At 42.3% G+C, this 16,650-nt stretch overlaps 1 protein-coding gene across 3 annotated transcripts; it reads right to left on the reverse strand.

Annotated features, from left to right (window-relative positions):
• Positions 1-3,053: 3,053 nt before the first annotated feature.
• On the reverse strand, positions 3,054-16,011 carry LOC115149121 (XK-related protein 9). 3 transcript variants are annotated; one of them, XM_029691675.1, is made up of 6 exons: positions 15,947-16,011; positions 14,493-14,635; positions 14,043-14,304; positions 10,070-10,281; positions 4,223-4,305; positions 3,054-4,105 (listed from the first exon to the last, which is right to left on the reverse strand). In XM_029691675.1, exons 2-6 carry the CDS (start codon positions 14,500-14,502, stop codon positions 3,539-3,541), a joined length of 1,134 nt encoding a protein of 377 aa, XP_029547535.1. In that variant the 5' UTR covers positions 14,503-14,635; positions 15,947-16,011; the 3' UTR covers positions 3,054-3,538. The 3 variants fall into 3 exon arrangements, with proteins under 3 accessions (XP_029547535.1, XP_029547519.1, XP_029547527.1); XM_029691659.1 differs by having other exon boundaries at positions 14,043-14,635; XM_029691667.1 differs by having other exon boundaries at positions 14,043-14,648; positions 15,947-15,982.
• Between the last annotated feature and the right edge of the window lie 639 nt (positions 16,012-16,650).

A 16,650-nucleotide genomic window follows, 5' to 3' on the forward strand; every position in this document is an offset into this window, starting at 1 on the left:
AACCTGATCATTTCACTAGACAGGATGAACGATGTTATAAACATGATCATTCCACTAGACAGGATGAACGATGTTATAAACCTGATCATTCCACTAGACAGGATGAACTGTGTTATAAACCTGATCATTCCACTAGACAGGATGAAAGATGTTATAAACCTGATCGTTCCACTAGACAGGATGAACGATGTTATAAACCTGATCATTTCACTAGACAGGATGAACGATGTTATAAACCTGATCATTCCACTAGACAGGATGAACGATGTTATAAACCTGATCATTCCACTAGACAGGATGAACTGTGTTATAAACCTGATCATTCCACTAGACAGGATGAACGATGTTATAAACCTGATCATTTCACTAGACAGGATGAACGATGTTATAAACCTGATCATTTCACTAGACAGGATGAACGATGTTATAAACCTGATCATTCCACTAGACAGGATGAACTGTGTTATAAACCTGATCATTCCACTAGACAGGATGAACGATGTTATAAACCTGATCATTTCACTAGACATGATGAACGATGTTATAAACCTGATCATTTCACTAGACAGGATGAACGATGGTATAAACCTGATCATTCCACTAGACAGGATGAACGATGACAGACAGGTATTATATGATTGAGGCCTGTGCTACTCAGAGTTCTGTAATTTTGAGTTAGGCGTTTGATTTTTACTTTCAGTTCTTGTCCAGTTTATGTTCCCATAATGCTCTAGTAAAAAAGTAGTGTACTGTATTAGGAATAGGGGGTTATTATGGACATAATCCTAATCTGTCCTCACTGATATCTCCACTTCCTGAACCCTGTCTGGTCCATTCACTATAGTAGGCTGGTCTACTACAAACCATCTCGTTTCGTCCCAAATGGCACCCTATTCCCTATACAGTGCATTAATTTTAACCAGGATCCTATTCCTTATACAGTGCACTATATAGGGAATAGGGTGCCAGCCCTGGTCTAAAGTAGTGCACTACATAGGGAATAGGGTGCCAGCCCTGGTCTAAAGTAGTGCACTACATAGGGAATAGGGTGCCAGCCCTGGTCTAAAGTAGTGCACTACATAGGGAATAGGGTGCCAGCCCTGGTCTAAAGTAGTGCACTATATAGGGAATAGGGTGCCAGCCCTGGTCTAAAGTAGTGCACTACATAGGGAATAGGGTGCCAGCCCTGGTCTAAAGTAGTGCACTATATAGGGAATAGGGTGCCAGCCCTGGTCTAAAGTAGTGCACTATATAGGGAATAGGGTGCCAGCCCTGGTCTAAAGTAGTGCACTACATAGGGAATAGGGTGCCAGCCCTGGTCTAAAGTAGTGCACTATATAGGGAATAGGGTGCCAGCCCTGGTCTAAAGTAGTGCACTTACATAGGGAATAGGGTGCCAGCCCTGGTCTAAAGTAGTGCACTATATAGGGAATAGGGTGCCAGCCCTGGTCTAAAGTAGTGCACTTACATAGGGAATAGGGTGCCAGCCCTGGTCTAAAGTAGTGCACTATACAGGGAATAGGGTGTCATCTGAGGCACACGGCTGCGGTTCAGCCTACTCTGTGGCCACAGTTTCCTCATCTGAATTTGTCGTTTCCCAGAGTTCCTCTGAAAGGTGAAACTGCCAGGTTTTTTGTTTTTGTTTTAAGTAAACAAGTCAGGAAGTCTCCTTTCGGCCCAGTGGTTAGAGCCAACTACCGTTTCAGGGACCCTGCTGTTCGTCATCAGCGTTCCTCTCAGGTGAGCTCAGGGGCGGAGGGTGAGACCGAAGGGTGTAGAGACAGCCTACATCAGAATGGCACACTATTCCCTATATAGTGCACTATTTTTATGGCAGCCTATTCCCTATTTCGTGCACTACTTTTGACCAGATCTCAGGGGTCTGGTCAAAAGCAGTGCACTGAAATAGAGAATAGGGTGCCATTTGAGACGCCATCGGAGAGGCACACGTCAGCGCCCCTCAGCCACAGCCTGAAGAAAGCGCTGCGCTCAGATCGAACATTCGCCTCTCCCAACAAATGAGACCTGGTTTGTTGTGATGAATTAGCATCTGAATGACCCTTATTAGTGTCGGGGGTATTTCTGAGCTGGTACTCAAGGTTCATACAGTATGTCATCTATAATCTCTGTAATAATTGTAACGATGAAAGGTAGTTACGCTACATTTTATTATTAAGTACATTATATTTTAAAGTTTTAAAGTGCATTCACAGATAGTAAATATTACACAGAACATCAGAATACTTATAGAGATTAAAGGACAGTTAAACTAGCAGGAACAGTGGAAAGTGTGTCAGAGATTAAAATAAATTAGACATCTTTCAGTTATTGGCAGGTCAGTAAAAGAGTCTATAACATATCAAAGAGAAAGTCCATAGCAACGTCATCATAGCAACGTCAACGTCCATAGCAACTTCTTCCTCTTCACTTTACCCTATAACGCTAGATGGCCGTAGCCTGTAAAGACAGACAACGGTGCCACCTTGTGTTCTCTATTTTGCATTGCACATCCTGAATCCACAGATAGGGCCTGGGTCTCACTAGCGTGAAGTGACTCCCTTGTGTCCTCTCCTTCACCTCAGCTGAAGGGACCAGACCTGAAAGGTCAAATATCATACACCTTTTTAACAGTTCAGGTCGTTCAGGTCGTTCAGGTCTATCAGGTCTATCAGGTCGTTCAGGTCGTTCAGGTCGTTCAGGTCGTTCAGGTCGTTCAGGTCGTTCAGGTCTATCAGGTCTATCAGGTCGTTCAGGTCTATCAGGTCTATCAGGTCTATCAGGTCGTTCAGGTCGTTCAGGTCTATCAGGTCGTTCAGGTCTATCAGGTCGTTCAGGTCGTTCAGGTCTTTCAGGTCGTTCAGGTCGTTCAGGTCTATCAGGTCTATCAGGTCGTTCAGGTCGTTCAGGTCTATCAGGTCTATCAGGTCGTTCAGGTCGTTCAGGTTTATCAGGTCTATCAGGTCGTTCAGGTCGTTCAGGTCGTTCAGGTCGTTCAGGTCGTTCAGGTCTATCAGGTCGTTCAGGTCGTTCAGGTCGTTCAGGTCGTTCAGGTCTATCAGGTCTATCAGGTCTATCAGGTCTATCAGGTCGTTCAGGTCGTTCAGGTCGTTCAGGTCGTTCAGAGTGGTGCAGGAAACAGGAGACGAGGAGATGGGGAAGAAAAAAGACTTTGATCTCCTGAGGGTGCGTGAGAACGACCATATGCTGTGATGTCACAAGACAACCTTAACGAAGCCTGTGTGTCCAAGGTAACGGCTGCAGCGTACTGGAAAGACAACAGCAGCTGTATGACCGGAGGTAACACAAACTGATAAGAGAAGGCTGAAGTGACTTAATAACCAAAAAGATGACAGTCAGAGTTTACCAACCAGACGGTCCAACAAACAGAGTTTGTCTTAGCAGTTACGTCTCTCCGAACCCATCCCTCAAGCTGTGGACCAAAACAAAAGTGTCTGGGTGTCCACTTTGCTTTTCGATATGCCTGAATGCCATTTTAACTCATCCGTTGAATCAAAAGTGGTAAACAGGAAGACGAGGCTCAGAGCTGTAAGAAGTTCCTAATTCTCACCGTGTTGTCTGGCGTCTCTGTTTCTCTCTCCTGTCCTCCCATGTGTCCATCCACCTCATCTGCCTGTAGACTCTTCCCTCTAGGGTGGCAGATAGTATAATACAGGAGCAGACAGGCCAGCCCTAGAACGGTCCCTCCAAATATCAGCAGAGTCACCGGCCAGAAGTACTCAGCATCGTTAACCTCTGGCCTCACCAGAACCAGCAGCAAAGGACCAGAGAGGTTCACTAACGCAAAGAGAACGTAGTACACAGCCATCGGCCAACTTGTATCCTGTCCTTTCACGTTAAAGAAGGTAAACATGAGGACGACTCCCACGATGATCCGATAGAGCCTCTCTAGACCTTTAGACGTGCAGAAGTCAGTACGGACCCAATGGGCCCAGAGGGTTCCAGCCAGCCAGACGACAGCCATTCCCAGGGTACTGTAGGGGCTGAGGATGAGGAAGAGGCTGAGGCTGAGGATGTGAGTGGTGATGGTCAACAGCTTGTACAGGAGGTAGACGAAGGTAGGGAGGCCAGAAGGCATCTCTCGGACCTGTGGATGTTATATTCATTATTATAATTTTATATATATATATATATATAAATATATATCACTATATGATCATATGATTATGTTATTACATATTATTATATATCATTATTATATTACCTGGGGTAAGGATCGGCGGAGACATCGGCGGTAGTCCACTATAGCCCAGGCGATGTTAATGAATGAGCCCACCATGCAGATGCCTGGACAGGGGAAGATGAGACACAGAGTAAAGAAGGATCTTGAGAGACAGACATGTGAGAGACAGGCATGTGAGAGACAGGCATGTGAGAGACAGGCATGTGAGAGACAGATATGTGAGAGACAGGCATGTGAGAGACAGGCATGTGAGAGACAGGCATGTGAGAGACAGACATGTGAGAGACAGGCATGTGTGGTTCTAGTGTAGTTCTAGTGTGGTTCTAGTGTGGTTCTAGTATAGTTCTAGTGTGGTTCTAGTCTAGTTCTAGTCTGGTTCTAGTGTGGTTCTAGTCTGGTTCTAGTGTGGTTCTAGTGTGGTTCTAGTGTAGTTCTAGTGTGGTTCTAGTGTAGTTCTAGTGTGGTTCTAGTCTGGTTCTAGTCTGGTTCTAGTCTAGTTCTAGTGTGGTTCTAGTCTAGTTCTAGTCTAGTTCTAGTCTGGTTCTAGTCTAGTTCTAGTGTGTTTCTAGTGTGTTTCTAGTCTGGTTCTAGTGTAGTTCTAGTCTGGTTCTAGTCTAGTTCTAGTGTGGTTCTAGTGTGACTATATTTTGGAGAGAAATGGGCAAGTCTCCAAAAAGTTGTGGCAGTGGCTGCACTCTGTGCCTCTCTCTCTAACACACACACAGTCTCTCTCTCTCTCTCTCTCTCTCTATCTATCTCTCTCTCTCTCTCTCTCTGCTGTTGATACACTTGTTGAATTATGCAACAGAACGCGACAAAGGTAATTACTGAGGCAGTCTAGACAGAGCAGGTGAGTGCTGGAAGTCTAGACAGAGCAGGTGAGTACAGGCTGTCTAGACAGAGCAGGTGAGTACAGGCTGTCTAGACAGAGCAGGTGAGTACAGGCAGTCTACACAGAGCAGGTGAGTACAGGCTGTCTAGACAGAGCAGGTGAGTACAGGCAGTCTACACAGAGCAGGTGAGTGCTGGAAATCTAGACAGAGCAGGTGAGTACAGGCTGTCTAGACAGAGCAGGTGAGTACAGGCTGTCTAGACAGAGCAGGTGAGTACAGGCAGTCTAGACAGAGCAGGTATATACAGGTAGGGTACATAGAGCAGGTAAATACAGGTAGGGTACACAGAACAGGTAAATACAGGTAGGGTATACAGAACAGGTAAATACAGGTTGGGTACACAGAACAGGTAAATACAGGTAGGGTACACAGAACTGGTAAATACAGGTAGGGTACACAGAACAGGTATATACAGGCAGGGTACACAGAACAGGTAAATACAGGTAGGGTACACAGAACAGGTATATACAGGTAGGGTTCACAGAACAGGTAAATACAGGTAGGGTACACAGAACAGGTAAATACAGGTAGGGTACACAGAACAGGTATATACAGGCAGGGTACACAGAACAGGTAAATACAGGTAGGGTACACAGAACAGGTATATACAGGTAGGGTTCACAGAACAGGTATATACAGGTAGGGTACACAGAACAGGTAAATACAGGTAGGGTGCACAGAACATGGAAAATACAGGTAGGGTACACAGAACAGGTATATACAGGTAGGGTACACAGAACAGGTATATACAGGTAGGGTAAACAGAGCAGGTATATACAGGTAGGGTTGGAAGAACAAGTAAATACAGGTAGGGTACACAGAACAGGTATATACAGGTAGGGTGCACAGAGCAGGTATATACAGGTAGGGTACACAGAACAGGTAAATACAGGTAGGGTACACAGAACAGGTAAATACAGGTAGGGTACGTAAATACAGGTAGGGTACACAGAACAGGTAAATACAGGTAGGGTACACAGAACTGGTAAATACAGGTAGGGTACACAGAACAGGTATATACAGGCAGGGTACACAGAACAGGTAAATACAGGTAGGGTACACAGAACAGGTATATACAGGCAGGGTACACAGAACAGGTAAATACAGGTAGGGTACACAGAACAGGTAAATACAGGTAGGGTACACAGAACAGGTATATACAGGTAGGGTAGACAGAACAGGTAAATACAGGTAGGGTACACAGAACAGGTAAATACAGGTAGGGTACACAGAACAGGTAAATACAGGTAGGGTACACAGAACAGGTAAATACAGGTAGGGTACACAGAATAGGTATATACAGGTAGGGTACACAGAACAGGTAAATACAGGTAGGGTACACAGAACAGGTAAATACAGGTAGGGTACACAGAACAGGTAAATACAGGTAGGGTACACAGAACAGGTAAATACAGGTAGGGTACACAGAGCAGGTATATACAGGTAGGGTACACAGAACAGGTATATACAGGTAGGGTGCACAGAACAGGTATATACAGGTAGGGTACACAGAACAGGTAAATACAGGTAGGGTGCACAGAACAGGTAAATACAGGTAGGGTACACAGAACAGGTAAATACAGGTAGAAGTGAACAGAACAGGTATATACAGGTAGCAGTGAACAGAACAGGTATATACAGGTAGGGTACACAGAACAGGTAAATGCAGGTAGGCTACACAGAACAGGTAAATACAGGTAGGGTACACAGAACAGGTAAATACAGGTAAGGTACACAGAACAGGTATATACAGGTAGGGTACACAGAGCAGGTATATACAGGTAGGGTACACAGAACAGGTAAATACAGGTTGGGTACACAGAACAGGTATATACAGGTAGGGTACACAGAACAGGTATATACAGGTAGGGTACACAGAACAGGTAAATACAGGTAGGGTACACAGAACTGGTAAATACAGGTAGAGTACACAGAACAGGTAAATACAGCTAGGGTGCACAGAACAGGTAAATACAGGTAGGGTACACAGAACAGGTAAATACAGGTAGGGTGCACAGAACAGGTATATACAGGTAGGGTACACAGAACAGTTAAATACAGGTAGGGTACACAGAACAGTTATATTCAGGTAGGGTACACAGAACAGGTAAATGCAGGTAGGGTTCACAGAACAGGTAAATACAGGTAGGGTACACAGAACAGGTAAATACAGGTTGGGTACACAGAACAGGTAAATACAGGTAGGGTACACAGAACAGGTAAATACAGGTAGGGTACACAGAACAGTTATATTCAGGTAGGGTACACAGAACAGGTAAATACAGGTAGGGTACACAGAACAGGTAAATACAGCTAGGGTGCACAGAACAGGTAAATACAGGTAGGGTACACAGAACAGGTAAATACAGGTAGGGTGCACAGAACAGGTATATACAGGTAGGGTACACAGAACAGTTAAATACAGGTAGGGTACACAGAACAGTTATATTCAGGTAGGGTACACAGAACAGGTAAATGCAGGTAGGGTTCACAGAACAGGTAAATACAGGTAGGGTACACAGAACAGGTAAATACAGGTTGGGTACACAGAACAGGTAAATACAGGTAGGGTACACAGAACAGGTAAATACAGGTAGGGTACACAGAACAGTTATATTCAGGTAGGGTACACAGAACAGGTAAATACAGGTAGGGTACACAGAACAGGTAAATACAGGTAGGGTACACAGAGCAGGTATATACAGGTAGGGTTTACAGAACAGGTAAATACAGGTAGGGTACACAGAACAGTTATATTCAGGTAGGGTACACAGAACAGGTAAATACAGGTAGGGTACACAGAACAGGTAAATACAGGTTGGGTACACAGAACAGGTAAATACAGGTAGGGTACACAGAACAGGTAAATACAGGTAGGGTACACAGAGCAAGTGTTTGGCGGTTTCAGCCCTGTTCAAACCCTTTGTATTAATGTTTTCATATATGAGGCACATATAATTTTCTTTATTTCAATAGAAAATATTTTCACAAATTCCTGATTCAATAAGAAAATGTTTATACAGTGCGTTCGGAAATTATTCAGACCCCTTCACTTTTTCCAAATGTTGTTATGTTACAGCCTTATTCTGAGATGGATTATATACATACAAATCCTCGTCAATCTGCACACAATACCCCATAACGACAAAGCAAATTATTAAAAATATTAAATATTAAAAATAAAAAACAGAAATACCTTATTTACATAAGTATTCAGATCCTTTGCTATGAGACTCAAAATTGAGCTCAGGTGCATCCTGTTTCCATTGATCATCCTTGAGATGTTTCTACAACTTGATTGGAGTCCACCTGTGCTAAATTAAATTGATTGGACATGATTTGGAAAAGCACACTCTTGTCTATACAAGGTCCTACAGTTAACAGTGCATGTCAGAACAAAAACCAAGCCATGAGGTCGAAGGAATTGTCCGTAGAGTTCCGAGACAGGATTGTGTCGAGGCACAGATCTGGGGAAGGGTACCAAAACACGTCTGCAGTATTGAAGGTCCCCAAGAACACAGTTGCCTCCATCATTCTTAAATGGAAGAAATGTGGAACCTCCCAGACTTTCCCTAGAGCTGGACGCCTTGCCAAACTGAGCAATCTGGGGAGAAGGGTCTTGGCCAGGGAGGTGACCAAGAACCCGATGGTCACTCTGACAGATCTCCAGAGTTCTTCTGTGGAGATGGGAGAACCTTCCAGAAGGACAACCGTCTCTGCATCACTCCACCAATCAGGCCTTTATGGTAGAGTGGCCAGACGGAAGCCACTCCTCAGTAAAAGGCACATGACACATGACAGGCCGCTTGGAGTTTGCCAATAGGCACCTAAAGGACTCTCATACCATGAGAAACAATATTATCTGGTCTGATGAAGAGACTAGTCAGGATCGAGGGAAAGATAAACAAAGCAAAGTACAGAGAGATTCTTGATGAAAACTTACTCCAGAGCGCTCAGGACCTCAGACTGGAGCGAAGGTTCACCTTCCAGCAGGACAACGACCCTAAGCACACAGACAAGACAACGCAGGAGTGGCTTCGGGACAAGTCTCTGAATGTCCTTGAGTGGCCGAGCCAGAGCCTGGACATGAACCCGATCTAAAATCTCTGGAGAGAACTAAAAATTGCTGTGCAGCGACGCTCCCCATCCAACCTGACAGAGCTTGAGAGGATCTGCAGAGAAGAATGGGAGAAACTCTCCAAATACAGGTTTGCCAAGCTTGTAGCGTAATACCCAAGAAGACTCAAGGCTGTAATCGCTGCCAAAGGGGATTCAACAAGGTACTGAGTAAAGAGTCTGAATACTTATGTAAATGTTGCATTTGCAAAAATATCAAAAAAACTGTTTTTGCTTTGTCATTATGGGGTATTGTGATGTCATTATGGGTTATTGTGATGTCATTATGGGGTATTGTGATGTCATTATGGGGTATTGTGATGTCATTATGGGGTATTGTGATGTCATTATGGGATATTGTGATGTCATTATGGGTTATTGTGATGTTATTATGGGGTATTGTGATGTCATTACGGGCTATTGTGATGTCATTATGGGGTATTGTGATGTCATTATGGGCTATTGTGATGTCATTATGGGGTATTGTGTGCAGATTGATGAGGGAAATAAACTATTTAATCCATTTCAGAATAAGGCTGTAACGTAATAAAATGTGGAAAAAGTCAAGTGGTCAGAATACTTTCCGAATGTAAAAAAAATGTATATATATATATTCATTTTACAATCAATTTAATACCAGAATTCCACCAAAATTCCTGAACTCCGTTCATTACTTGTCCATGCCAGTAAAAGGTTTTATGTTTTTATAATAATTCTATCAATATCTGATGGAATTTATAACAAATCTAAAAGTTTGGAGAATCTTCAACTGTTGCCTTCATGAGTTGTTTTTAAACCTTTAAAAAAATTATTTTTAAAACCTTTTATCAATTCTGATGATGGTTGCTACAGTACTCACATTGTAGTATGGACCTGTGTCCGTGGCCCAGCACAATGTAGAGCTGGAGGACTAGCTGTGGAACGCTCTCAAGGAACATCTCAAAAAGTTTGAGCATGCTCAGATCAGTCGCTCGGCCAAACAGGGCCAGGTGCACATCTCTGGGGCATTCAACAGGCCCAAGAGGCTTGGAAAACACCGCCTTGTATCCCACCTTCAACAGGTCGTAGTACCTAACAGAAAGAGAGATGTGTATAGAGACAGACAGACGAATGGACAGGAGTGCAGACAGACAGACACCCTGAAACCAGCCTTCAACAGGTGGTAGTAACTGAACACATAGACTCTGTACTGGTCCTCACTGTATATAGCCTAGTTATCATTACATATGTACCTATCTACCTGAGTTACCTGGTAACCCTGCACATTGACTCTGTACTGGTACTCACTGTATATAGCCTAGTTATCATTACTCATAGACTCTGTACTGGTCCTCACTGTATGTAGCCTAGTTATCATTATATATGTACCTGTCTACCTGAGTTACCTGGTAACCCTGCACATAGACTCTGTACTGGTCCTCACTGTATATAGCCTAGTTATCATTATATATGTACCTATCTACCTGAGTTACCTGGTAACCCTGCACATAGACTCTGTACTGGTCCCCACTGTATATAGCCTAGTTATCATTACTCATAGACTCTGTACTGGTACTCACTGTATATAGCCTAGTTATCATTACATATGTACCTGTCTACCTGAGTTACCTAGTAACCCTGCACATAGACTCTGTACTGGTACTCACTGTATATAGCCTAGTTATCATTACTCATAGACTCTGTACTGGTCCTCACTGTATCTAGCCTAGTTATCATTACATATGTACCTATCTACCTGAGTTACCTGGTAACCCTGCACATAGACTCTGTACTGGTACTCACTGTATATAGCCTAGTTATCATTACTCATAGACTCTGTACTGGTCCTCACTGTATATAGCCTAGTTATCATTACATATGTACCTGTCTACCTGAGTTACCTAGTAACCCTGCACATAGACTCTGTACTGGTACTCACTGTATATAGCCTAGTTATCATTACTCATAGACTCTGTACTGGTCCTCACTGTATATAGCCTAGTTATCATTATATATGTACCTGTCTACCTGAGTTACCTAGTAACCCTGCACATAGACTCTGTACTGGTACTCACTGTATATAGCCTAGTTATCATTACTCATAGACTCTGTACTGGTCCTCACTGTATATAGCCTAGTTATCATTATATATGTACCTGTCTACCTGAGTTACCTGGTAACCCTGCACATAGACTCTGTACTGGTCCTCACTGTATATAGCCTAGTTATCATTACTCATAGACTCTGTACTGGTCCTCACTGTATATAGCCTAGTTATCATTACTCATAGACTCTGTACTGGTACTCACTGTATATAGCCTAGTTATCATTACTCATAGACTCTGTACTGGTACTCACTGTATATAGCCTAGTTATCATTACTCATAGACTCTGTACTGGTACTCACTGTATATAGCCTAGTTATCATTACTCATAGACTCTGTACTGGTCCTCACTGTATATAGCCTAGTTATATTTACTCATAGTGTATTTATTTCTCGTTATTATGTTTCCATGTTTCTCTCTGTATTGTTGAGAAGGTCCGTAATTAAACATTTCACTGTTAATCTACACCTGTTGTTGACGAAGCGTGTAACAAATAACAATTCGATTTGATTTGAGTAACAAAGCGAGAAAGATGTGTAAACATTTGGAGACGAAATATAAATTTACATGAAAAGTACGACTTATAAATGAGCTTAGTTCAGCTATTGCACCCCTTCAGAACCCACAATATAAGCTTGTTTCACTATAATGTTTGTACATTTTACATTTTAGTCATTTAGCAGACGCTCTTATCCAGAGCGACTTACAGTAGCGAATGCATACATTTTCATACATATCATACATTTTTTTTCTGTGCTGGCCCCCTGTGGGAATCTAACCCACAACCCTGGTGTTGCAAACACCATGCTCTACCAACTGAGCTACAGGGAAGGCTAAAGTGTAAACCTTGTAAACGAAGTAAATGTGAATGAACACGATGCAGCCTCAAAGCATGGTTAACAGTCTAACGTTGATATCATGGAGGGTCAGTCTTTGAATCCCATAGATCTGTATATTGATTTGAGAGTGGTTACATTTCTCCAGGCTCATCCCTCAGATTTTTACCAAAACGGTGGTGTGGAACCACATTGTTATTGTTTAAACAGCTGATTGACTCTTTAATAAGTGACTTGTTGCAAAGAGGCTGTATGTTTTGGAATATTTGTGTTCTGTAAAAGGCTTCCTTCTTTTCACTCTGTCATTTAGGTTGATCTTGTGGAGTAACTACAATGTTGTTGATCGGTCCTCAGTTTTCTCCTATCACAGCCATTAAACTCTGTAACTGTTTTAAAGTCACCATTGGCCTCGTGGTGAAATCCCTGAGTGGTTTCCTTCCTCTCCGGCAACTGAGTTAAGAAGGACGCCTGTATCTTTCTAGTGGCTGGGTGTATTGATTCACCATCCAATGTGTAATTAATAACGTCACCATGATTAAAGGGGTATTCCGTCTTCCTCTTTCTTTTTCACACCTACCAATCGGTGCACTTCTTTGCAAAGCATTGAAAAACCTCCCTGCTCTTTGTGGTTGAATCTGTGCTTGAAAATTCACAACTCAATTGAGGGCCTTTATAGATAATTGTATGTGTGGGGTACAGAGATGAGGTAGTCATTCATAAATAATATTAAACACTATTATTGCACACAGAGTCCATGCAACTTATTATGTGACTTGTTAAGCACATTGTTACTCCTGAACTTATTTAGGCCATAACAAAGAGGTTGAATACTTATTGACTCAAGACATTTACATTTTACATTTACATTTTAGTCATTTAGCAGACGCTCTTATCCAGAGCGACTTACAGTAGTGAATGCATACATTTCATTAAAAAAAAATTCTCCGTACTGGTCCCCCGTGGGAATCAAACCCACGACCCTTGCGTTGCAAACACCATGCTCTACCAACTGAGCCACACAGGACCTTTTAAATTCATTTGTAAAAATGTCTAAAAAACATTATTCTACTTAGACATTATGGGGGTTTTGTGTGTAGATCAGTGACACATAATCTCAATTGTATCAATTTTAAATTCAGACTATAACATAACACAATGTGGGAAAAAGTCAAAGGATGTGAACACTTTCGGGAGGCATTTTAGAGATAGACAGAAAGACAATAATGTGGTATTTCCAGTCTGCACAGGTACAGTATGTAATGCTACTATGGTAAGTCCAGTCTACACATAACATTACCACTATGCCCAAGTAACATACTTGAGATGCCATTCATTTTACCTTAAGAATGTTGACAACTCCCTCTCACTTCCTGAGAATACCAGATGATATGTAAAGACAGAGAGAATATAAGGACTGTTGACAACTCCCCTTTCACTTCCTGAGAATACCAGATGATATGTAAAGACAGAGAGAATATAAGGACTGTTGACAACTCCCTTTCACTTCCTGAGAATACCAGATGATATGTAAAGACAGAGAGAATATAAGGACTGTTGACAACTCCCTTTCACTTCCTGAGAATACCAGATGATGTGTAAAGAATACTAGGACATGGAGTCTCAGTCCCATGCAAGAGAACACAGTCTTATCTGTCATTGTACTTGTCTTTGCGTTAAATAATTCTGACTTTATAACACTATAACCTACATCTAAAGATCTGATTTCAAAAGATACCAAGTTACAAAAGCTAAATAACTGTCAAAGATGAAAATGACTTTCGGATGATTTCGTCATCCCGTCGGGGGAAGTGTACTATCGTGTGTATATCTTGTGAACATCTCAAGCGAACGTCACTACGAGGTTAAGAATAAATATAATATCCATATATGTTACCTAACACCTTCACATACCTGGTGAAGATGCCCGTCTGCATGACATGGAGTCCAATCAATCCTCTTCCGTTCATTCCAGATATCAACCCATCTCTACCTGAGTTAACAAGGGGTTTTCTCATGTCATCTCTGTACCAGGAATAACTGAAGACCTGTGTGACTGCTGATCCGACCACCACAGAGACTAGAGTCAGTCCAGACCAGACCAGGTCTCCGACCAGGAAGTACTTCCCTGCTAGTCCCACATCTGTCACAATGTCCGCCAGGTAAAAGCCCAGTCCTATGAGAGTACAGATCCATCGTGTTTTAGTGAACTCAGAGTCTGTTTGAAGCATGTTTGCTGGTCAGTTTTCACTAAATGTCAAGAAGTCACTAAATCAATGATTTAAAGTGAAAATTCTGTAAATGTAAATCTTCTGGGTGATTGATTGAGCTTGTCTTTTGGGGAGTTGTTGGTTCTGGAATTACTTATATGCATAGTTGCTATGGGGAGGAATGGTCTGTCCTTAACTCCCGAGGTTGCCTGCCTCCCATATGAACAATGCTCACGACAGGTCTGGGATTTCCGAGACTATACTGTCCACATGAACGTTTGAGAACATCTCAATACCCTGTAAAAGAAGACTACAGAATTTTAGGACCAGAAATCAGATATATCATAAATACAATTTAGTCACATGCATAAATTCTGTTTAAACCATTATAAACTATTCACATGTAAATAAAACAGTGAAGTCCATGCATTGCCGTGACTGTACTTGAGCTCAGATGAAGTGTCCTGTTTCTCTGATTTCATATTACCCTTTGCCTTATTTTCTCTCATCATAAACTCTTGATAATGAACTGCTGATGGAGTAAGGTGGCAGGTAGCCTAGCAGTTAAAAGCGTTGGGCCAGTAACCGAAAGTTCACTGGTTTGTATCTTTTGAGCTGTCTAGGTAAAAAATCTGTCTGTGCCCTTGTGCAAGGCACTTTTTTAAATGTATTTTTATTTCACCTTTATTTAACCAGGTAGGCTAGTTGAGAACAAGTTCTCATTTACAATTGCGACCTGGCCAAGATAAAGCAAAGCAGTTCGACACATACAACAACACAGAGTTACACGTGGGATAAACAAAACATACAGTCAATAACACAGTAGAAAAAATAAAACAAAAAGTCTATATACAGTGAGTGGAGATGAGATAAGATAAGGGGGGTAAGGCAATAAATAGGCCATGGTGGCGAAGTAATTACAATATAGCAATTAAACACTGGAATGGTAGATGTGCAGAAGATGAATGTGCAATTAGAGATACTGGGGTGCAAAGGAGCAAGATAAATACATAAATACAGTACGGGGTATGAGGTAGTAAATACAGTAAGGATGAGGTAGTTGGGCTGTTTACAGATGGGCTATGTACAGGTGCAGTGATCTGTGAGCTGCTCTGAGTCATTGGCAGCAGAGAACTGGAAGGAAAAGCGGCCAAAGGAGGAATTGGCTTTGGTGGTGACCAGTGAGATATACCTGCTGGAGCGTGTGCTATGGGTGGGTGCTGCTATGGTGACCAGTGAGCTGGTCCACTTAACCCTAATGCTCCTGTAAGTCACTCAGTTAATGTAATAGCAGAGCTCACACAGCCAATCAGTTTCATCTAACAGGTGAGCAGAGCTCACAACAGCCAATCAGTTTCATCTAACAGGTGAGCAGAGCACACAATAGCCTGAATGTTTGATCAAATCATTTATAGATATTCTTTTCAAAAGCAAATTGCTAAATGATCCTTGGTAAGACCTTCTTAAAACAATTCCATATGTCACCGTAGTAACCCCCCCCCCAGACATTACATGTCCTCAATCGTTGTAACTCAAAGGGATAAAAGAGATAAGATCAGTCAAGTGAAACAGTAAATGTTAGTAGAAGGAAAGCATAACGGTACTCACTGACGTGTCGTCACTACTCCCCACTCTACGGTCAGTGAAACGGGTGACCAAGCACACTGCTCCACAGTCTCTCTCTCTCTCTTCTGGAAACTCATGTGACTATAGCTCCACCCTAACGTTAACCGCAACCAACACACCTAGCAATGCAATCATATGATATAATTGATTTAACGACTGGGCTGTGTGTGTTTGTGAGGGTTACACCAGTGACTTGTGAGTTGACGTGTGTGTGTGTTGACAGGACTTAACTACTGCAGACACAGTAAGCAAAGTCCACATTCCAGTGGAGATTCCGTCTCAGGCTTTAGGTGTGCCAGAACTATTCTTTAAACACAACATGTGAGAGTGATTGTGTGTGTGTGTGTGTGTGTGTGTGTGTGTGTGTGTCTACTTGTGTGTGCATGTACTGTTGTATACAAATGCAGCCAGAGGAGAATCAGCGAGCTAGGAGAACATGTGAAGTGTACTTGTGTAAAATCACAAAGATCATGTTGTTCTCATCGTTCTCTCCTTCGAATGCTGAAGCACTATTATAGTCTGTCTGTCTGTCTGTCTGTCTGTCTGTCTGTCTGTCTGTCTGTCTGTCTGTCTGTCTCTCTCTCTCTCTGTCTGTCTGTCTGTCATATTAATATTTAATTTCTGAGATGTTCATATTTCCAAGGCTCTGACCCTAATTAATTTGACCAAGGAAATTTAATTAAAGT

The sequence above is a fragment of the Salmo trutta genome, chromosome 2, assembly GCF_901001165.1.
Source record: "Salmo trutta chromosome 2, fSalTru1.1, whole genome shotgun sequence".
NCBI classification, from domain to species: domain Eukaryota; kingdom Metazoa; phylum Chordata; class Actinopteri; order Salmoniformes; family Salmonidae; genus Salmo; species Salmo trutta.

Excerpts from the sequence above, each read along its gene's own strand:
- LOC115149121 (XM_029691659.1), bottom strand. The coding sequence starts at position 14,359 with ATGCTTCAAACAGACTCTGAGTTCACTAAAACACGATGGATCTGTACT. Across the intron at positions 4,306-10,069 it reads ACACAGGTCCATACTACAAT|GCATCTGCATGGTGGGCTCA; the intron begins GTGAGTACTGTA and ends TCCCCTGTCCAG. Across the intron at positions 4,106-4,222 it reads TCCGCCGATCCTTACCCCAG|GTCCGAGAGATGCCTTCTGG; the intron begins GTAATATAATAA and ends TAACATCCACAG.